The sequence below is a fragment of the Rhodofomes roseus genome, assembly GCF_022264815.1.
Source record: "Rhodofomes roseus strain CIRM-BRFM 1785 chromosome Unknown C8Q71scaffold_4, whole genome shotgun sequence".
Classification (NCBI taxonomy): Eukaryota; Fungi; Basidiomycota; class Agaricomycetes; order Polyporales; family Fomitopsidaceae; genus Rhodofomes; species Rhodofomes roseus.
In genome coordinates this window covers 239,091-260,433 of record NW_025952960.1, presented here as the reverse complement: position 1 = coordinate 260,433, position 21,343 = coordinate 239,091, and the positions used below count along the sequence as shown (strand labels likewise).

At 56.3% G+C, this 21,343-nt stretch overlaps 7 protein-coding genes and 1 non-coding gene across 8 annotated transcripts; 5 read left to right on the top strand and 3 right to left on the bottom strand.

Moving 5' to 3' along the window:
* Positions 1 to 1,702: 1,702 nt before the first annotated feature.
* Positions 1,703 to 3,402, top strand: C8Q71DRAFT_721125 (3(2),5-bisphosphate nucleotidase HAL2; the record flags this gene model as incomplete). The annotated part of the gene is made up of 4 exons (XM_047921411.1): positions 1,703 to 1,838; positions 2,310 to 2,585; positions 2,691 to 3,151; positions 3,202 to 3,402. 4 exons carry the CDS (start codon positions 1,703 to 1,705, stop codon positions 3,400 to 3,402), a joined length of 1,074 nt encoding a protein of 357 aa, XP_047782070.1.
* Positions 3,403 to 3,773: 371 nt separating this feature from the next.
* C8Q71DRAFT_854481 (uncharacterized protein) lies at positions 3,774 to 5,433 on the bottom strand (the record flags this gene model as incomplete). Its single annotated transcript, XM_047927060.1, has 14 exons — positions 3,774 to 3,788; positions 3,849 to 4,008; positions 4,086 to 4,096; positions 4,165 to 4,232; positions 4,299 to 4,356; positions 4,419 to 4,573; positions 4,638 to 4,746; positions 4,800 to 4,813; positions 4,878 to 4,889; positions 4,943 to 4,975; positions 5,031 to 5,112; positions 5,164 to 5,188; positions 5,247 to 5,339; positions 5,399 to 5,433. 14 exons carry the CDS (start codon positions 5,431 to 5,433, stop codon positions 3,774 to 3,776), a joined length of 870 nt encoding a protein of 289 aa, XP_047782069.1.
* Positions 5,434 to 7,073: 1,640 nt separating this feature from the next.
* C8Q71DRAFT_740231 (uncharacterized protein) lies at positions 7,074 to 8,243 on the top strand. Its single transcript, XM_047922758.1, has 4 exons — positions 7,074 to 7,148; positions 7,210 to 7,483; positions 7,566 to 8,078; positions 8,162 to 8,243. The coding sequence occupies exons 2-3, from the start codon at positions 7,419 to 7,421 to the stop codon at positions 7,939 to 7,941; spliced, it is 441 nt and encodes a 146-aa protein (XP_047782068.1). The 5' UTR covers positions 7,074 to 7,148; positions 7,210 to 7,418; the 3' UTR covers positions 7,942 to 8,078; positions 8,162 to 8,243.
* Positions 8,244 to 8,456: 213 nt separating this feature from the next.
* C8Q71DRAFT_740228 (general substrate transporter) lies at positions 8,457 to 11,069 on the bottom strand. Its single transcript, XM_047922757.1, has 6 exons — positions 10,678 to 11,069; positions 10,379 to 10,624; positions 10,074 to 10,327; positions 9,636 to 10,021; positions 9,051 to 9,575; positions 8,457 to 8,990 (listed from the first exon to the last, which is right to left on the bottom strand). Exons 1-6 carry the CDS (start codon positions 10,695 to 10,697, stop codon positions 8,814 to 8,816), a joined length of 1,608 nt encoding a protein of 535 aa, XP_047782067.1. The 5' UTR covers positions 10,698 to 11,069; the 3' UTR covers positions 8,457 to 8,813.
* Positions 11,070 to 11,576: 507 nt separating this feature from the next.
* Positions 11,577 to 13,498, top strand: C8Q71DRAFT_415032 (uncharacterized protein). Its single transcript, XM_047918417.1, has one exon. The coding sequence runs from the start codon at positions 11,782 to 11,784 to the stop codon at positions 13,228 to 13,230; it is 1,449 nt and encodes a 482-aa protein (XP_047782066.1). The 5' UTR covers positions 11,577 to 11,781; the 3' UTR covers positions 13,231 to 13,498.
* A 4,750-nt stretch (positions 13,499 to 18,248) lies between these two features.
* On the top strand, positions 18,249 to 20,019 carry C8Q71DRAFT_740219 (uncharacterized protein). Its single transcript, XM_047922756.1, has 3 exons — positions 18,249 to 18,311; positions 18,363 to 19,554; positions 19,606 to 20,019. The coding sequence occupies exons 1-2, from the start codon at positions 18,297 to 18,299 to the stop codon at positions 19,518 to 19,520; spliced, it is 1,173 nt and encodes a 390-aa protein (XP_047782065.1). The 5' UTR covers positions 18,249 to 18,296; the 3' UTR covers positions 19,521 to 19,554; positions 19,606 to 20,019.
* Positions 20,020 to 20,125: 106 nt separating this feature from the next.
* Positions 20,126 to 20,773, bottom strand: C8Q71DRAFT_701314 (Prefoldin-domain-containing protein; the record flags this gene model as incomplete). Its single annotated transcript, XM_047920183.1, has 4 exons — positions 20,126 to 20,296; positions 20,358 to 20,464; positions 20,521 to 20,623; positions 20,687 to 20,773. 4 exons carry the CDS (start codon positions 20,771 to 20,773, stop codon positions 20,126 to 20,128), a joined length of 468 nt encoding a protein of 155 aa, XP_047782064.1.
* Positions 20,774 to 20,861: 88 nt separating this feature from the next.
* C8Q71DRAFT_t36 lies at positions 20,862 to 20,940 on the top strand. The gene has a single exon. It is a non-coding gene; the product is annotated as a tRNA-Gly (tRNA).
* Positions 20,941 to 21,343: the final 403 nt, after the last annotated feature.

The window sequence follows — 21,343 nt, the reverse complement described above, 5'->3', positions numbered from 1 at the left end:
CAACATTTGAAACGGGTCGGAATCGGAGAGGCTTCTGTCTTCCCTGACACCCTCTGTCATGTACTGGCAGCTTGCTCGCAGCACAAGCAGATTACGCCCCTTGGCAGGCATGTCAATCGCTGGAATCTGTGGGTGCCCGTCAGGATAGGGCTAAAAAGTCGTACCGTCTGCGTTCCGTAACTCAATGCCATCGCAGCAGTTTCACACAGTCCCTCTGCCGGATCCCGTCGTGCGTACCTAGTCTAGTATGGTGTCGTAATCGACAAGGCACGACGCGACTAACGCAACCCATCGGTGTCAATAATCGGCTCAGTTAGACAAACGTGCCCCCGGCGCCTCGGTCTTCCATATACCTGTGCATTGAGGAAGTAGGATCGCGGGGAATTCGAAGCCACAGAATTCAGTACCACTATCCGCCTGCGCAAGAAGCAGACATAGCATGTCTCAGATTAGTAGTAGCTGGCAACTGGTGTGCGTTTGAACTACGTCTCGGGCCCGTATTATCAATCGTCTCTGATTCGTCTGTTGTCAGTAATCGCGTCCGATCGGCCATCATGCGATCCGACCCGCAACCGCCGCCTATGCATGTCTGAAGAGGGGAACCCACGAGCGACCAGTGCGTTTCAATGGAAATACACAACCAGGGACTCGATGGCCTGCGGCGACGCAGCATCGGTCTCAGTAAAACGCTGCACGATTGAGATTACCAACGAGCCAGATATATGAAGTGATCCGCGGCGGGGGACACCAACGTCAGAACGGGAAGACACAACCGTGGAATGGACCGATGGGACATACTGTAACATTGAGGCTCGGAGCTGAAGGTGCGGCAAAAAAGTCTTGAATGAGTAAGGGTCCGGCCGATGTCCGTGGATGACTCGCAGATGGAAGGCTGCTTTCTGGGGGCTACACTGCAGTCAATGAAACAGTAGCAACGATGCGGAATCTATCATGAAAGACACAGATACCGTTGTTGTTACTGGATGTCCTCCCGCAGGATTTGGAGTGTCAGGGGACGCTGGGTGGACAGTGGCGCACACCGACGAAGAAAAACGAGAGATTTTACACTGTGGCTTCGTGCTGTTGTAACGTACGGTATCTGGACTAAATGCAACGTTGGAGGGAGTCGAAGTGACGGGATTAGCTATGTGAGTCAACGAGAGCGCACGAATTCGTGCAGCGACAGTACGTCTATGCTCTCCAACCTAAGTCCTTCCGAATGGAGGTTTACAATGGGGTTGACGAATCAGCTAGATTGCCACGGTTCACAGAGCGAATTCAGAATGGCACACATTGTACACCTCTGAGAGAAGGCATCCTGCGTACAGCTGAGGGGATCTAAAATGATATTGACAGCGTATCAAGTTCCGAGCAACTGGAAATGTTCTTACCGCCTCAATACCGCCTTCCAGGATGGTCCTTGTTCCAAAATTTCAAGGAGCCGCGTGTACACGACGAAGCCCGCTAGAGGTCGAATAAAGTGACCATGAAGCGTGTCAGGCAGCCAGGCTGTGTCAAGCGGGAGTCGCGGTGGCCGCAGCGGAGGCGCAGATCTGGATCTTTCCGTCACGTGTGCCATCTCCGTGGGCAGATCTAGAGAGGAGGATCGCGATCTCGACGCCCGGCGGCAGCGGCTGCATGCTCTCCGCCGCAAGTTCGATCCTACGAGCCACGCCGGTAAAAGCGCTCTCTCACTCCAGCCATGTCGCTCACATACTCTGCGGAGAGGCAGGTCGCCGTCGCCGCGGTCAGGCGTGCCTGCGCGCTGACCTCGTCCGTGTTCAACAAGCTCGTGCGGAACGAGACGCTCACGAAAGATGACAAGAGCCCCGTCACTGGTGAGTAGGATCTGCATTTCGTATGCCGTCGGAATATGTCGCGATGTGAGAGGTGGAATGGCGGCTTAAATATTCACCCATGTGACCCACACGCCCACTTGCCGAGCACTACGAATAAGTGGTAGACGGGCTTGCTCTACGCAAGTATACCTCTTGCCATACAAATAGTCTCACAGGCGTTGTGTCAATGCACCCTGATAATCGCTTCCGTTCTCTTCTCCGATTTTATGGTATTGGGCAATTCGAGGCTGGCGGCAACTTCGTGCGATGGGCCTGTATTTTTGCGCGTCAGCTTGGCCTCCTTGAAACGGTCCACACGGACATTCTTCGTCAGATATGTATTACTCTCTAAGACCGCGGACTCACAAACAGCTGTCTTCCGGCGATCGCGAGTCCATCCGAGTCTCTTCCTCGACACGTTCACTACGATTGTCCCACTTGAACCCTAGACTGACAATCCATGATTTTCAGTCGGTGACTTCGCCGCTCAAGCGGTAGTCAACACCATCCTCTCCCGCACCTTCCCACACGACCCCATCGTCGGCGAAGAAGACTCAAACGACCTCCGCGCCGACACGGGTGTCTCCCTCCGCGAGCGCGTTGTGGCCCTCGCCAACGAGTCGCTCACCGCGCCTCTTCAGCCCGGCGAAGACGAGTCATGGGGCGTCGGTCCCACACAGCAGCGCACGACGGAAGATCTTCTTGCCGCCATCGACCGCGGCAACTACGAGGGCGGCAGATCCGGGCGTACGTACTCTCCCACATCCCCTCTTCGCCCGCGCTGATCGTCCGCGCCTGTGTCCTGCCTCACCCCATGGGACCCTGGCCTTCTGATACGCTCGTCCACCTTAGGTATGTGGACCCTGGACCCGATCGACGGCACGAAGGGTTTCCTGCGCGGCGAGCAGTACGCGGTCTGCCTCGCGCTCATCGTCGACGCGCGCGTCGAGCTCGGCGTCATCGGCTGCCCGAACCTCCCCAGCCCCGACGGCACGCGCGGCGCGATCTTCGTCGCCACCCGTGGCCACGGCGCGTTCCAGCTCCCCCTCGCGCCCGCTGAGTCCCTCGCTACCGACGAGCGGGGCGAGCGCCTGCGGATACCCGCGTTCACGCCGGAGACGCTGAACCTCCTCGAGAGCGTCGAGAAGGCGCATGCGAAACTGAGCTTCAATGAGAAGGTGGCGAGGCTGCTGGGCGTAACCCGCCCGCCGACGAGGATGGACAGCCAGGCGAAGTATGCGGCGCTTGCAAGGGGAGATGGCGGTGTTTACCTGCGCATGCCCGTCGGTACTGGCTACAAGGAGAAAATCTGGGTACGGGCTCCTCAGGTGTTCATGGACTAAGATGTTGATAAATCTCGCAGGACCATGCACCTGGTTCAGTGCTCGTCGAGGAAGCAGGCGGGATCGTCAGCGACTCACGTGGACGGCCACTTGACTTCGGCCTCGGCAGGACGCTCGGTGAAAACTTTGGCGTCGTCGCTGCGGGAAAGGAGGTACACGCGAAGGTCATCGAGGCCATACAGCGTGCAAAGGAGGAAGAGGCAAAGGAAGAAGGCCAGTAGATGCGCCCCGTGTAGGTGGCTACGACATTCATGCGTGGATGCAGGTGAAGGTAATGTGAAATCGAGAATGTAGCTATAGACATGCCGTGTACTGGACACTATCGCAAGCAGGTCGTCCTGAACTCCCAGTGACTGCTGGCCTTCGTCGGCGCCTGGAGTCGTGCATTACAAGCAGAAAGACGGTCAACTCAATCGATATATGAACCTCGCTCATGTGCTACATAACGGGTCGGTACTGTTACATTCCCATAATGTCGTGGGTGTTCATGAATCCATACATAACCCATAACCCTGAATAACGGCGACCAGCCTGGCTCTCGACCCTACATTCCTGTCGCGACCGGCGCTCTTGTCCATGCACACAATTGAAGTCAGACGAAGTAGTCCTACAGGGCAGCGAGAGTCAGTCTCAGCTTCGGTATGCAACACGGCGGCATGATCCTCACATTCGTGGACATCCTCTCTGTGGTGGGCCTACTCTCGACTTTCCACGAGAGCACGCCAGACGTCTTCGAGGGCGCGGGCTCCCACGTGCCGCGGTGGTTGAGGCTCGACATAAGGAGGATCGTGTAGAGCTTAGCGAGCGAGAAATTGAAGAAAAGGTGACTATAAGAGAGACGCACAGACGGCGCACACAGCATATTCAGCGCTGATCATGAGCATATCAGGGACCAAGTACTCACGTATCACGAGTCTACAGAGAGCATGAACGTGATAAGCAAACATATATTCTCATGACAGACGGAGATAGATATAGCTCACGGAAGCGAGGTAGAGAGCTAAATCGATAATAGCCCATGTAGTGGTGAGGACGCCTGTTTGGACCGTAACTGTGTCCGCGAGGATAAGTCCCGGTCAATTCTAAAATAAAACGGAAGCTGAGGGCGAAGACGTACATAGGATGATTCGGTTGACGAGGGAGTCGGTTTCGGAGAAGCCAGACTTCCTGCGGTGCTATGGACGAGTGGAGACATTCAGCTCGAGTCGGCCAGACTTACGCGTGGTGGATGGCTTACAAGATGCCATACGAGCGAGATGGTGATCAGAAGATCCGCTACCACGCCGGTTGCTAGCCAAGTCGAGACTAGCGCTTTGACTGCAGGCAGTTGAAGAGTCTCGAGCCCTCCAAATGCCGGCCAACGGATGGCAATGACTGAAGCGATTGAAGATACTGTAGCAGTAGCAAAGGCTGTAAGCGGCTGTTACTGGTGCGTGTATGCGCAAACGAGACATACACATCGAGATGACCGCGAGGATACCGATGAGTATGGGAAGCCATGTCAAATGGCTGATGGCCTTAACGCGGTAGGTGAAAAACAGCTCGACAGAGCAAGACATGATGCCCTGTGGAAGTCAGCATCATTTGACGTTGTAGTTATTACAGAATGGAAGCTCACGGTAATAGGAGGTACTGTATCCCGACGTGAGATCGTTCAGTAAAAGCCATACTGAAAGCGCTGCTCAGTGGGACGCACCCGATGTAGACACTGCGGCGGACTTGTGAGAAGTTGCAAAGTTAGGTTTCGAGGTGTATGCTCACCTATGCCAGGAGTCGAGAGGTAACGTATTCCTCCTATACCCCCAGTTTCCCTATCAGCCCTCGCTCAATGCAGATGAAGGAGGCGTACCGAAATGAGTGACCAGACCAGTGTAGACGTACACCACAGACAAGACGGTCTGCGTGGTATCCGCTACGAAGAGACACAGTATCTGTGATATCGCTGTGAAGCTACGCTCCACAAACACTTATAACATACTCACGAATAAGCGTATCAGGAGGCGATCCCTTCGTTCCATTGATGTTAGTACGTCAGACTTCAGGCTGCGAGGATTTAGTCGCTCACTGCTGAGAATGTTGAGCGTAATGATAGTAACTAGACACAACTATGCCGTATAGCAGGATGTTGAAATAGATGCCAAGGACATATGCCCCAAAGCTATTCAATGTGGCGTGAGCTTCGTGGGGGGCTGAAACTTTTCTAGTGCTGGCACTCACATGGGACCGATGTCAACGCCATCAGCTGTATCCATGAGAAGTCGTAAAGGGTCGTAAATCGGGGTATCAGGAATAGGAGGACAGCTGAGAGCGAGTGGGCTGCATGGCACCGCGGTACACTATATACTGTCGGATATAGGTGCTTTGACTTTGCTTCCGCTAGTGGCCCGCCAGCGTTGTTCCCGCACATCCGACGCTTTGTCTGTACCATGTGTCTGGCACGTCTCGGAACATATTGGCACGCACATGTGACTTATATACTGCACTGCGACTTGCTTCAATCGCGGCAAGGCAGACGAGACGACCCATGAACTGACCTCCGAGTCAAGCGGTACCGATGCAGCACGCTTGATGATAGTCGATTCAGTTAAGGCCCACACTCTGGGCATACTCGTAACATAGCGCTTGGAGGCAGTGGGCGGATTCAAATGCCGAAAACAGTTCGGACCGTCCAATATGAACGAGGTTGGATAGATCGCATCGGTCGTGGTTGGAACCAAGCGGGACTTGCACAGTCCAGACGCGCACGAGGTGGCCATAAACACAAACAACGACAAATAGTGCCTATGCTGCTTCCGGTGTATGTGGCGTTGATGTGGCGTTAACACGTTACGGCAGCCTGCAGGTGTCCCTCATAATTGTTGCCCAAGGCCTCAAGGTTTGCTAGGAATTGCTTTATATCAGTCCCTCCCAGGACGACCTACTCGACTCACAGCCGGTAACGAAGGTATCGCAAGTCCTGAGGTATCAGGAAACCGGCGAAGGATACGTCCGTAATAATTGAACTTCAAAAAAGACAGCTGTAGAGCAGAATGCTCAGGCTGGTGGCAACGGTGGCGATGGTGGCGATGTTGACCAGATCCTTGACAGCGACGACGCTGTCGACGCTGAGGTATCCGTATGGACCCAGGTTGCGTCACTAGACCAACGCCCGCTACCTTGGCTGAAGATACAAACCACCCTGGCAAACCTTCAAAACATCACCAGGGGCCTCTCGCCATCATACTAAATTGTCATGACAGATGGCAATGTTCGCGATAGTCCGTGAATCACATAGACTCAACCGTCATATTCATGGTAAGTCAGCATCGTCACGGAGCTGAGATATTTTGTTAATCTTCCATGCTGCCGCTGCTGCTACATCATCTATATCTCAGAACCCCGGCGGTCATGCCAGTGGAAAGACGCCGTTTGACTACTGACAGAGCATGACAGCATAACTACGGGAAGCTTTGTCAATGACATGCAGTGGCATTGAGCCCAATGTCTTGTCCCTGAGTATGTCGTAAATAATTTCGAACGCAAAGTTTTTATTGGAGCTAGCGCTGTCAGTTATGTCGACGAACGTGCTCCGTGGGTCCTTCCCGGGCCATTGACATCAGTATAGTGTGGTTGCTGAAGACTTTTAGGTCATCGTGCCCGGGAATCACAACCAGTAGAGCCGCTGATGCGGCTTTCCGGACAGCTGTCATCCGTCGAGGTGCGGCGCTTTGGCGGCGGACGGGCTTGGATGTATTGAAAGCATACCGAGGCGGTCGCCGTTCCGCTAGTCGAGCGCTTGCCTCTCGTCTATGAAACACTGTGTTGTCTATGTGCGTGTCATGTCTACGAGCCCACAAGACACCACAGCCATCGCTTCTCGGTAAGTGGCATCCCTGTTCCTGTCGATCCTCCTGTCGAGCCGATTGCCCTCACTTCAAAATCAACTCCACTAGGGCGTTCTGTGGGCGCTGAGTTCTGGCTGGGACTGGTGAGTACCATACTGTGAGTCTATGTGCCTCATTTCTCTGATCGATGACCGTGTGCCACAGTCGTCTACTTCTATGATCGACTCCTGGTTGTGGACCCAGAAAGCAGATGCATTTGGCTCCACAAGAGGATAGGCCCCTTCATCACAACTGTCTACGTTGCTCTCCATACTTCTCTGCTACTTAATGTCGTCGATCCCCCACACATGCCAGGCGAAACAAGCCCGGGCCACTAGCGCACTATCGAGGCGCTAACTCGCTAGACTTCTTCGATGATGCTATGTCATCACGGTGCTCTCTTGCGCCTCACTTTGCTTCTAATACCCAATCCGAGGAGGTGAGTCGAACCTCGAGGGTCCTCATCTCTGTCCCTGCACACAGTGCCAGCTGGTATCGCCGAGTCCTGATGCAGCGTATAGTCCCCATCCGCTCGCGTGTCTGCATCCTGACCGCAGAAGCCCTCACGCTCCGGACGACTCTCCAGCGTACGCTCGGCCTCAAGCGGCTCGCTCGCACCTCGGGCGTCGAGCTCTCGCCCGTGACGCTCCTATTACGCGATGCGGCGAGCGTCCTCCCCCCCATTTGCAAATATACGACCGCACCCGGATCGTCGCCTGCTGTGATTGCGATCGCGTTCGTAGGCACCCGCACCGACCGGCGACCGAGGATCGTCGTCGCCAAATCCGGACACGGACGCTTTCCGCGGCACCCGCACCCGCACCCCAGGCACACTCTATTTCCTACACCACCGTACCCGGCATCGCAGTCCCAGTTCTGCATCGCGGACCGTGTTGACGTCGTCGCCTTCGCCTTCGCCTTCCCCGCCCTCGATCGATCGACCCCGCCCGAAACGGCCCCGGCCCCGGCGCGTCGCTTCGCGAAGCGTGATCCTCCTCGCAAACGTAGTAACCAGTACAGCCGCCGTCGTGCTCGTACGTACCTCCCCGCTCCGGGCCTGCTAATCATGAGCAACTGATCACCGTGTCACATATCGCACCGTGAATCCGATCCTCAGCCTCCGAGAAGTCGCCCTCGACGCCTACATCCCTAGCACCCTCCTCTCTTCGTCCTCCCTCGCAGTCAATTTCCCGTGTACTTAGGCCCAACATGCGTTTTCGACGTTCGTCTCGCTCAGGCCTCTTGGACACTCGCTAGACGACGGGTGGTCAGAAGAGGAGAGAGAAGGCGCAGAAAGAACTCCAAACGGCCGAAGGGCATACCAATTTCCATACACAATTGACATGGAACTCATACATCTCACCCGAATCATGCACACTTGCTCTGGAGCCACTCTCACAAGACACCCAGCGATGGCTTGCACGTCTCATCTACAGATGATTGCATTGCACGCGCTACATAGTATGTTGTACTATTGTGGTAGGTATACGGTACGATGATGGTGGTAGTGGTGATAGTGACTTGCAGCAGCTAGCTATGTATCCTAAAGATGTGTCGACGTCAAAAATCATGAAGAAGTCAAAGAGAAAAGTCGTGCGCGTAGAACGCAAGAAGCCTCAACGCGCTAGTAGATAGTAGTACACATTACATCATATAGAGATCATTCCACCAGAATTAAATCTGCCGTTTTACGAGCACACGCGTCCACTTGGAGCCGAACAACGCCCACGGCGCAGCGGAGCAGCGGAGAGGGGAGGAGGAGGGGCGGGCTAGACCTTGTTCGCTGGCTCGTCCGTCTTCTCGATGCGTGCCTCCTCGACGCCGGTCGCGAGCGGCTTGTGCGACTCCGCGGCACGCTGCTGCTCGATGAGGTCCTGGCGTGAGTTGAAGCCCGGCGGTGCCCACTTGGCCGACGTCCAGGGCTTGCAGTACGGGTCGCCGTACATCTACACACGCACACGCAGATCAGTAACCAGCAAACGAAGGGAGCAAGGAAACGGACGCACCATATCGACGCTCTCGAGCGACAAGTCGGACGACTCGTACAGGAAGAAGTACACGATGACCGCGCCCGTCAAGTTGCACGCCGCGAACACGAAGCCGTACCGGAACTGGATCGCGCTCACGATGAACGGCGTGAAGAACGCGAGCAGGAAGTTCCACAGCCAGTTGCTCGCCGTCGAGATCGCAGCCTGCTTCGCGCGCGTGCGCGTCGGGAACGTCTCGCCGACCAGAATCCAGACGCCCGGGGCCCAGGTCATGGCGTAGCCGAGGATGAACAGGCACGCAGACACGATCATGAGCTTGCCTATCGACTTGTTCTCGGCGGGGTCCTTTGCGGTGCCTGCGGCGGCGAAGACGAAGAGCCAGACGGATTGCCACACGCCGCCGACGATGAGCGGGCGACGACGCCCGAAGGTCTCCATGACGTACAGACCACCGAACGTGCAGCCAAAGTTGACGGCACCGAGGATGATCTGGGTGATGTACGAGTCGCTGATACCGACGGACTTGAACACCGACGCGCCGTACTGAAGCATTATGCTGTGAGCATGTGCGCGGCAAATTACGTGCTAGCAGTGAGTACTCACGTAGAAGAAGTAGTTTGCACCGGTGAGCTGCTGGAACATCTGCAGCGTCGAGATCAGGAGCGTCCTGTACAGCTGCTTGCGCTCGAAGGTGAAGCAATCAGCCCAACCCGACTGCACCGACTTCTCGTACTCAACCGCCTCGCGCATCTCCTCGATCTCGCGGTTGATGATAAAGTGATCCTCGACCTCTGAACGGGGCACACCGCGACCTGCCGCGAGCGACAGGCGCGCCTCGTCGTAGCGCCCGTGCGCGGTGAGCCAACGAGGCGACTCTGGCATGAAGAGGATGCCGAAGCCGAGGATGGCAGGCCAGACGAATGAGATGCCGACGACAGTTTGCCACGAGCCGGCGCCGCTGATGTCGCGTGCGCCGATCGAAATGCAGTCTACGCCATCTGTCAGCCGTTGACATGTGCGACAGGGAGTGGAAAGACTCACATGCGACGAGGATACCGAAGGTGATGAAGAGCTGGTATGTTGCGGTGAGCGTACCACGGATCTGGGACGGGGCGGTCTCTGCCTGGTACATGGGTACGGCTGCAGAGAGCGCGCCGATACCAAGACCGGATATGAGACGTCCGACGGCGAATTGTTGCCAGACGTGGGTGGAGGTGATCTGGATGATGACACCGACGGCGAACATGAGACACTCCGCAGACATGGCGTACCGACGGCCAAGGAAGTCAGCCGTTCTGAGAAGGCGTCAGGATAAGACGCAAACGGAGGCGTGGAGATGTACTCACGGTGCACCGATGAGAGCACCCGCAAGCGTTCCGATACTGAGGAGGCCGACGATGAGACCTTCGCGGACTGTGCTGAACGAACATGTGCTGGAGACTCCTGGTGTTGTGCATGTACCGAAGCGGAGGAGGAAGTCGTCCATGATGAGGATGTCGGAGATTTGGCCGGTGTCGTACCCGAAGATGAACCCTCCCATGGAGGCGAGGATGGCCAGGGCAATGGCCATGTACCCGACGGGCAGACCTTGGCTGTGAGTGACTTTGTCAGCGGCAGTGAGCAGGAGGGCGGGGAGGAGACGTACACATAGCATAGGACGGCCATGGTGCTCGGAGTACACTCAGCCGCAGAGAGGATGGGGTCGTGCGGAGGAGGAGAGTGGGGAAGGGAGGAGGAGGAAGGGGAAGCGGGGGCGGGCGTTATATAAGGGACGTTTGGGGAATGGGGACCGGGGGTCGATGCGGACGACGCTCGCTTGTAAATATTTTACGGAGACGGCAGCCACCAAGCAACGTGACATCATCAGCTCAGCCATGGGCTGCCATGCTCGCCCTCTCCTCTGCGCGCTCCCTCCGACTCCGTGTCCCAGCCTCGCCCGGCGGCTGGTGGAGCGTTCGGCCTCTCGCCCTCCGACGATCCCAGCCGCCAGCCAGCCGCCAGAGCCTCAGCCCGGCCGCGACCCACCGACCGCCGCCCCGCCCGCCTCAACGTCTCCCGCCGCTGCCGCACGGTCCAAGTCCCGCCCAAGTTGCAGGCTATCCTTTCTTCCGCCACAGCCCGGCGGCTCCGCAGCGACCGGCCAATGAGACGCACCCTCCCCGCGCATCCTCCGAGCAGCCTCGAGCATGAGAAATCACGAACGGCAGCCGCGGCGGCTGATACGATCTGTCGAGGCATCTCTCTCGCAGCGGGCCGAGGCCGCGAACTGGGACGATCGTGGCAGGCGTTGAGTATGTCCGCAGACGCCCGCATCCTCCCTGAGATCCCCATCTGCGTCATCGCCCACCGTCACGTGCGCCCGCCTCCCGTACGCAGGCCCAGCCTGAGACTAGTGGCGGATCGTGGCCTTTCCTGCGTTGGCAGTGGACTTGCTGCATGCGCCGAGCACGTCCCCGGACGGCACGCACCATGTGCTACCCCATGAGCGAGCATACGGTCGACGAGCGATTGCCCGGCCTGCGGTGGCTTCAAATTTTCACCCTCGGCAACGTCGTCCCGGACCCATGCAGCTCTCGCACTGACATCCAAGATCCGGAATTTTCTCGCCCAAGCAAACGAGGCATTTCTCCAGACCGCCCGGATCCGGAGCCCAATCCGGGGCTGACATCTCCCCCGTTTGACATGCGCAACACAGGTCTGTCAGCCCGTCCGCCGTTTGTCCGCTTGTCCGTGGGTAGACACGCATGGGATGACGAAAGCCGCAGACGGTGCAATCGAAAACCCGCCAGGCACCGCGGCCCCCTCGAGCTCCCTCGAGCCACCACCCTCGCAGCGGCGAGCTGGGCAGGAAATGACGCACGCAACGCATCCCACGACCCTCGCCTCGACGCTGGCAGCTGGCGGGAAGGTCCGTGCGGGGAACAGCGCCAGTGCAGCGCGAGACGCCCTCTTAGTTCGGTCCGATCGTCCAATTCACCGCGCGAAGACGAAGCCCCCCCGCTGCTATTCTCGCTGCCCGCGGATTCGCGGTGCGGGGCGCGCGGGGAACCCCACGTTCCCTCGCCCGCAGTGCCCCGCCTGCGCTGCGGGGTTCGCAGGCGCACGCCCACGCTCCGGTGCTGGTCGTGGTCCGTGGCGGGTCGTGGTCCGCGGTGCTATTAGTGGCTGCGTGCGACTCGTCCCGAGCGAGTTCCGCGGCCGGAGCGTCCGAATTTCGCTGGCATTCTTCGTGAACAGCTTGTCTCCGTTCGCGCGGGACACGACAGCGCTTGTCAGTGCGACGCTCTTCCCTCCAAGCTCCGTGTCGTACTTCCCCGCTCGCACAAAGAGGTCCGTCGTTCCGCACTGTTCCAACGCCATCGTTGTACCCTTCGTCAGGTACGCCCGACCTTGGCCGGGGACTTGCCATCCAAGTCGGAGACGCGGTCGCCCCGCCCCGACCGGCGCGCCGTCCCAGTGTACCACCGCGACGATCCCGCCAGCGCGTCGAGCTTTGCGGCCAGCCAGGTTGTGCAACGTCCGGTCCGCCGCTGGCGTACGCACGCTCCCGCAATATCATGCGCCAACGTCCAATGCGGGCCGCGCGAGCAACGACCACCATTCGCGGTCGATCAGTGGGCGATTCCCCATCACCACCGTGCATTTGGCAAGCGGCTGCGCGAGTCCGGGGAGGATCCTCGTGTTCAGAAAATCCATCGTGGATCTGATTGCCAGACCGCCACCGACGGATCGCCCCGCGTCGCGTGCGGGAGGGGCGCGTAGCCTATCCGTCAAAGTTACGTACGTCCGGGCGTCCCTCGAATTTCGATACCGTAGGTCGACGCCGACGCCTACGGGTCCTGATCCTGATCGACGGGATAGGCAGCCGCAGCTCAACGCCTCGCGCTTGCGCGCGGGAGAAGCGCGGACTGGGTTGGCGATTGACGGTGGGGACCGTGCATCGTGTTGCGGGGATGCGGGGCTAGCGGGATTAGCGGTGGGGATGGCCCCCCGCCCGGTCCTGGGTGCCGCCGGTCCGCGCGCGCGAGACGACTGGGGGAAGCTGCGAAGCCCGAGCTTCGAGCTTCGGTGCGCTCCATTGTTCGAAATTGGGGCTAATGTCGGGAAGAGTGCGGGGAAAGCTTGTTCGGGGGCTTGGGCGTCGGGCCGTGATGCGTCCAGGGGCTCGGATTGTTTAGAGAGCGAGTCAGTTGACTAGAGCGAGGACGGCAGCGTTGACGTTGGCGTTGACGACGATCGTCCTTGGTTGGGCTCCAGCGCGCGACCGACATTTGCTCGTGGTATTACCGCCTCGGCTATGAGGGTCATCTGCATCCTGTTACGATATGCATTGAAGCGTCGTCGGACGTCTTGATGATGACCTGGTACCAGGACGCAAAGGGAAAGCTTGAGGCGCGCGCACTTTGATGCGGTCGTCCATCGTCCAACAGGGTCTTCTACCCCGCAACGCGGGGAAGCGGGGAACACCCCGCTATATCATCAGTCCCATCTAGCTCGTACGCACCTGCTCTCTCCATTCCACACGTATCATAGCCGTAGCCATCGCAGCAGCGCGCGTAGGCGTAAAAGCACAGAGCAGACGCAAAGCAAGCCTCGGGGGCGGGAAAGGGCGGCCCCTCTCCGCCCATCTGCTACTTAACTCTGGCGGTGACAGCTAGTATTGCCCCTGCCAGTGCCCCACGGGGCTATAACCCGCCTAAACGCGTCCACCGGGTGCGTACCTGGGTGATCGGGTCAGCTGAGCGCGCTAGCCACACTGTCGCGATGATCGAAGAGGGCCAAGACTTGGCGAGGGACGCTCGAGTCGGGCAGATGGGACCCGGCGGCGCTCAACTCATGCAAGAGTTGGCGAGGTGCGGTTGAATGGGGATGGAGGTGCAGTTCTAGGAGCACCGAGGAGGTGTTTGGGCTTGATTTCGGTAAGCGCCGCTGTGAATTCGGTTCGTGCATACTCGATACTGAGCGACTTCAGGAAGCTGCCATTGCGATTTTGGCCCTCGTGATGGGCGTGTAACCACGCGCCCGAGATGGTTGAACGGACCATGCTAGTCAGGCCAAGAACGAGCCAAGACCAGACTTCCGAAAATAATCCAGCTCTATCCGCATGTGATGCCACTTCACAAACGATACATACCCATTGGTACATGCGTGTTTACCAAGTGTTTACTGAGTACTCGTTACTGCTATCAGTGTGCGCTGAGGTCAGGCGACAGCTGTTGCATAGACAGTTCCGAGTCCCCCAAAGGGTAAGGGCGCGTTCTAACAGGTATGTCGAGATTATGTTTTATCGTTGATTCTATTGGTATACTCAATATCGATTACTCAGAGGTGACCAGGACACCAGCGCAGTTCATGCTGAGTTCTTACCTGGATGCACCAGCCTCAGGCTGGCAGGATGGTACTGCGCGTTCGAGAGATTGACGTCACGGCTCTACGTCGACGTATCTCCGGTTCCCACCATACGTAGGTACTTTCGCGTCCATATTTAGACGGTCGAAGGGAAAGAAGTCCCAGTGCTGACTCGAGGTGTGTCACAACGCCCCGAGCTCCATCGCGTCTTTTGAATTCCAGGAGCATACATAGGTATGACTAGTATGACGTAAGACTTCGGATGATACACGACCGCTGCTTCATCCAACAAACACTGCATGAATCGTCCGATGTGTCACCGTGGCTACTTACGCCTACTACTACTAAGCTCTCCCGGTCGCGACCTACTGAGACCTGCTACGCTTCTCACGCAGACTCCATTTCTTACTCACCGTGCATCATCATTTAGCTCAAACAATGCTCAATGCTCCGTGCGCGTAAACACCTATTCAACGATTACAAGAGAACCTGTTCCGTGCTCCGTCCGGACGCATCGCTGGGACGTATGTTCTCCCAAAGTTAGGTTGCCCTTGAGAACCGTACCCTACCCATGGTGAGACTTCTACTATCTGCAGTACCATTATCACAGCGATGAGAACCAATGAAACTCTACAGTATGTTGAATGTGCGCGATCGAGATTAAACGCTACTCAATCTATCGACCTCAGTTAACTCCCAATCTAATACGGCATATGCATGTTTCCCAAGGAAAACCGGTTACGGAGCTACTGGAGAGCCGAATCGTCGCGCGGGGGGTTACAACATAGTCCATAACTTCGTGCCCGCAAGCGACTTTGACGAAATATCAGTACGTTCATCGGACGGGTCTGCTAGACGTCTGACCACCACTCCTCTACTCCGAGTCGGATGTGTCAGAACTCTGTGTGACGGACTCGAGCGTATCTCAATCGCGCGTCTGACCGAAGCGGCTGTGGTCTCGCTGTAGGCATGATCAAGGAAGGGGTGTCACTATTGGATGGGGACGTGCCTGAGAAGTTAGAGCTAAATGTTGCTCGCGCCGTGTAATCCGATAAACATTGCACGGCGCGGTGTGTCTTACCACGGACTGCTTCTGAATTCCGGCGCTGCGCCATTTACATGCGATCTTTATGAGTGACGGTTTCGCGGTAAAATACTTACAGGAAAGTCGTAGCTCCGCGGCGATTGACTTACTCTGAAGACTTACTTTCGCGCGACTTAGACTTAGTGCGATTGGCGCCCGGCCGACGTGCCCGAGGCGGCCTTGCCAAATCGGGATGAACATCGCACTTGCCGGGACCACTGCGCCAGACGGTTTCCCCTTTATTCTCTGTGATGCATGACATTTCTGCATTGAATTGATACACTTTCAACTTATGTCATAATATCTGTTCCCTTTCGATACCATGAGAACCGCGGGCTCAAGGCCATGGCTCTCCTACTGAAGATCCCGGGCCATTCGTCTCGTCAATAAGGGGGGCTATGGAGTATGAAAAGGCATTTCACAGCTCCGAGTCTATAATATGATGATCGGGCTTCCGGGGTTCGTGCTATCCATGTCATGCAATGGACAGCCGCAGTGCGCGTAGACAAAGTTGCCACAACTGGCTGATGATTCCGCATTAGGCAATTGATCAGCCGCCGAAGCGGACTTTGGCATTCTAGGTGAGCAGACAACGGGTGTGTCTCACTGCAAACTATATACAGTATTAGTGACTAGACAAGAAATATATGCATGATTGTAGAGACCAAGTGCACGAAACGGCATGAATTTATGTCCAAAGGGTACGGTTCACGTGTCAACTAAGTGGTAAGTCTTACGCGACAACTAAGTTCTCACTGTAAGTATTTTTCCGCGATAACGACCGTCATAATGAGTGGCGTTTTCGCGGTAAAATACTTACTGGCAGGTCGTATTTCCGCGGCGATTCACTTACTCTGAAGACTTACTTTCGCGCGACTTAGACTTAGTGCAATTGGCGCCCGGCGGACGTGCCCGAGGCGGCCTTGCCAAATCGGGATGAACATCGCACTTGCCAGGATCGCTGCGCCAGACATTTCCCCCTGTACTCTCTGTGGTGCTTAGCATTTCTTCATTGATTTGATACAATTTTACTCCATGTCACAATATCTGTCCCTCTGATACCAGGAGAACCGCGGGCTCCATGGCTCTCCTACCGAAGCTTCCCGGGCCATACGCCTCGTCATGATATTAATGGGGGCTATGGACTCGAGTTATCAAGCATTTCACAGCTCCGCTTCTGTATAATCAGGAGTAGGCTTCCGGGGTTTGTGCTATCCGTGCCATGTAATGCCATGCAATGAACAGCAGTGCACGTAGACAGTTGCCTCAATTAGCTAATAATTCCGCATTAGGCAATTGATCAGCCGCCGAGGCGGACTTGGGCATTCTAGGGTGAGCACACAACGGGTGTGTGTGTCTCATTGCAAACTATATACAGTACAGTGTACTACCGTTCCTTTACCCACGGTGGTTCCTTTACCCATGTGCACCCAGCGCAGTCCGTCCTTGAGCCAAAATTTTGTAAATTAAGCTGAGCTATCCCAGAGTATGGCCTGAGCTATGGTAATTTTTTCATGGGGACCGCACGACTATGTGCTTCCCGGAAAATATGACACTTCCGAAACATACCATTTCGGGCGAAGCCACGATTCGGAAGTGATACAGTGACTACTAACTACACTCCCTTATGCGTCCACATCAAAATCGAAGACGATGCTGGTGAGTATTTTTGTTGCACCAAAAATTCCAAGTCTATGGTGAAGGAGGAAGAGCGTCGTAGATAAATGTCGTTGAGCAACAAGGGTGGCTGACAGTGACAATGCGTGACTGGACCGCGCAGTCTCCTTCTGAATTCGGTAACTGTGACTCACACTCCTCCGCGAGTTGACGTGATGTCACGCTGGGTAAAGGAGCGGTTCTGCGTGACGCTCCGCCTCCGCAACTATTCTAGCTCTGGGTACAGAACGAACGAGCACAGCGTCCAGAAAATATTCAGCCCAGTGCTCTCGACAATGCTCTACGAAGTACCGAAAACAGCGCCCATCTCATTCAAGACGCGGGCCCACGGGAGGCAAGTCTCAATCACCTGGGTAAAGGAACGGTAGTACACTGTAGTGACTAGGCAAGGAATATGCATGATTGTAGACACCAAGTGCTCGAAACGGTATGAATCTATGTACAAAGTGTACGGCTCACGTGTCATCTAAGTAGTAAGTCTTACGCGACATCTAAGTTCTCACTGTAAGTATTTTTCCGCGATAACGACCGTCATATGGGTCTCCCAGTCCTCCAGGTTCAAGTAGTGGGTCATACACATCCAGACAGCTGGTTGTGCAGTCGTCTTTCCAAGGCAACGCAGCGCCCCGTTATGCTCGTATAATGCTATGCCAGACACACAGTGCCATTGACAATGCTGTACAGTATGACTAATGAAGAAGATATACCTTGAAGAACGTTGATCCCAGTACAACAGCTGCATGACAAGGAATCGCAGATGGTACCAGTCATATGTTAGTCTAGTTCCTTTGCTAGCTGAGTCGGTCTGGACTCCGCAGACTGTCCGAGTCATCCAAGTCGCCACAAGACCATTGCTGCCTTTGAGGGGGGTCCTAGGTTGAGTTCACCTGTTGCCGTCATGGTCAAAGAAGGGCAAAAGACAAGGCGCATAACAAGGATCACACAACAGCCTCGTTGCTACGAGACGCGCGAAGGAACAAGAAGGATCTCGCCACAGCATACCAATTAAGGAAAGAATGCCATAAGTGGTTTGTGGGTCCACTATTGTGTGATGCTTAGTCAGCGACGAGGCGCAGTCAGCCGCCCGCCTTGGCCAGCCGCCCGCATCCTGTACTTAAACTCCCACCAACAACCCGCCCACACATTTCTACACCATGGCCGACGTCAAGGTAAAAGCCTGCACACCGATCTCCCGAGACTCTGCTTATCTGGGGCCTCAGGGGCCAACGATCGCCTCCAACAAGATGGCCATGTCCCGCGCCCTCGGAGCGGCGTTCCTCAACCACCAAGTCCAACAGCTGGAGAAGACTGTCGGATCTGGAGGTGAAAACTGGCGTGACCGGCGCACGCCCAACCCCCAAGGCCACAACGAGGGCAAGCGCCCCCGCGGCGCCCCCGCCAAACCGGCACGGAAGCGGGACGGGGAGACTACGGAGATAGACGAGGAGAAGGGCAGACAGGGGGGAGGCAAGGCGGAGAAGGATGCAGACATCATCGTCGTCGACGCGAGCGTGCTCGTGCATGCGATTCACCAGGTCAAGAAGTGGTGCCGCGAAGGCCGCGAGGAGATCGTAATCGTACCGCTCGAGGCCCTCAACACCCTAGACTTGCTCAAGAAGGGCATGAGCTCGCTCGCGCAGCGTGCCCGTGCGGCATCTCGCGTCCTGGAGGCCCAAGTCGGCACGAACCAGCGTATCCGCGTGCAGCGCGACGATGCATTCGTGCTCTGGGACGAGGTCTTCGAGAACCAGGCGCCACCGACGGGCTCGCCTGAGTGGGTCCGACGCACCATCTGCTGCGCACGTTGGGAGGTCAACCATGCCACTGACGAGGTCGACGCCAGCCCGGTCAACGCGGGCCCCGGCAAGGTCGGTGGCATGCAACCCCGCGTCCTTCTCGCTGTGCTCTCCCAGGCCCCGGAGGCACAGTCCGAGGCTGTTTTCATACCAAACAACCACCTTTCGGCGTCCCCTGTACCCCTTCCCGCGCCTCAGACGAACAGGCACGAGCCGCGTTCCTCTGGAGCGCTTGTCGCACTCTGGGCAGCTAAGGCAGGCCTCAAGGTTCTGGAGGTACCTCCCACCCCGTCCGCTGTCAACGGTACCCCCCGCAACACGTCTCCTGGTGGCGATGGGCGGCGCTCCCCCCAGGCCACCCGGCGCCCCAACGAGGATGAACGTGCGAAGCGTGGCGGCCGCCGGAACTCGTACTTGCGGAACGGAGAGCGTGGAAGCAGCCCTGTCACCGTGCGTCCTGGTGCCGGAACTGGCCTCGTGGAAAGACCACCCGCGGTCATGGCTATGATGGAGGCGGTGGCTCAGCCGAGTCGAGTGGTCCGTGTGCTTGCGCGTGGCGAGAAGCTCGAGCCAGACACATGACGTGCGACGGAAAGTGCTGTTGACAATATTTGAGGTATGCTTCATCGCGGTACTTTGCACAACTCAATGCTTACGTGCAGAGAAGCTACAGACTCGCATTCGGCTATTGGCTATTGCTTCCCACCCCGCGTACGGACACCGTCTGTACCCAGGCGTGCAGAGTCGCAGACGAACGACGGTCTGACGGTCGTTCCGGTGGCGGAGGGCGCTCCGACTAACGCAACGCATGTTTCGGTGGACTCGAGACGGCACGGAGGCAGCAAGTCTGGCGCCGTTGCACAGCAATATTGACCGGTGTGGTTACGGGTCATTGACATTGCCTCGGCGGATGACCTGACTGGTGTCTACATCATGCATCATTCATAGTACATCTTGGATCTGTTGGTTTTGTGATCCTATGCCCCCGTATGGTCCTCATCTCTCTCCCACATACATGTATTTTGGGTTACCTTGTACTGTATGGCTCGCGCGCATCCTATATGAATCTTTTATTCCTTCAGTGGATGACGTGTCAGAAACGCCAATTATCAACTTCATTGGATGGGTGGCGACTACTAGTAGTACACAGTATGAAATCGGCAAGGTTGACACTGCTTCGACCAACTTCACCCCTTCGATCCCTTCGGAGCTGCCTGCTCTTGTAGTTTCATCTGCATAACATTGATGAGGTAGTTCATGTTGTCCTGCTTTTTGGATATCGTGTCTTGCAGGGCCTCGAGGTTTGTGCGGATGTAGTCCACCTTGGCCTCGTAGTGTTTCACCGCCTGTGCCCGAGTCTAGCATAGGACGCCGATCAGTACATCGTGCAGTAGGGAAAAACAGGAATGCGATACACACCTTCTTCACGTAGTACCCGGTCCCAACATCGACCATCACGTTCTCCGTGTCGCAGAGCTTCCCCGAGACATAGAGCGAATTTGTTAAGGGCACAAGGATGGTCTTGTCTGAACGTGCGAATGAGCCGCGGAGAGTTTCCGGAGTCAACAAGGGATGAGCTCACCCTTCCTCTCAGGAGTTACCTGTTTCACGTTATCCATGCATGCCTTGAACTTCGCCTGCGCCTGCCTCAGTTGCGTGAAAGAGTTCGTGAGGTGCGTGAGCTCCTAGAATCAGAATTGAGGATGTAGCGTCAACAAGGGCAGGCGTGAGGTTAGCCTAGTCCGCACCTCCTCGAGTTGCCGTCGCACATCTGCGAGTTGTGGAAGATCCAAGTCTGTTACATTGATTTGCTGGGCAGCGGTGGTCGACGCCATGGTGCTGCATACATCCCACCGCGCACAGGCGATTTCATTCAGTAGGTTAACAACAACTATTATATTATAACATTTGTCCTCTTAACAAGCATTCGTGGTGTAGCGGTAACATTGGGTCTTCCCACTGGAGGCTGGCCTAGCTCCGGGTTCGACTCCCGGCGGATGCATAGCCAGCGGTATATCTTCTGATGTTCTCTGCTTTTTGTGCAGTTCTAATGGACCCCCCCTCCTCCTCCTCCTCCTCCCGTGCCCCTCGCACGTACTCATAAAGTTAAAAGTTCCCTCGCGGGTTTTCAAACCCAGACTGCCCAGTCCGAGCAGATACCATTACTCGACATCCTACTTAGAGCGTGCGTGTATCCAGCCGATTCCCTAACGCTAGACCTCGAGATCAGGACAGCATAACACTGCACTTGGAATGTTGTAGACACAGCGTTCCACGTTTGATATAATAATACAGTCGATACCGAGTATTAAGGCTTTCGGAGAGTGGCGAACCATATAAAATTACACTGCCAAGGAACAGAGACTACCGTCACAAAACGAATGATTCTACACATAGACATACAT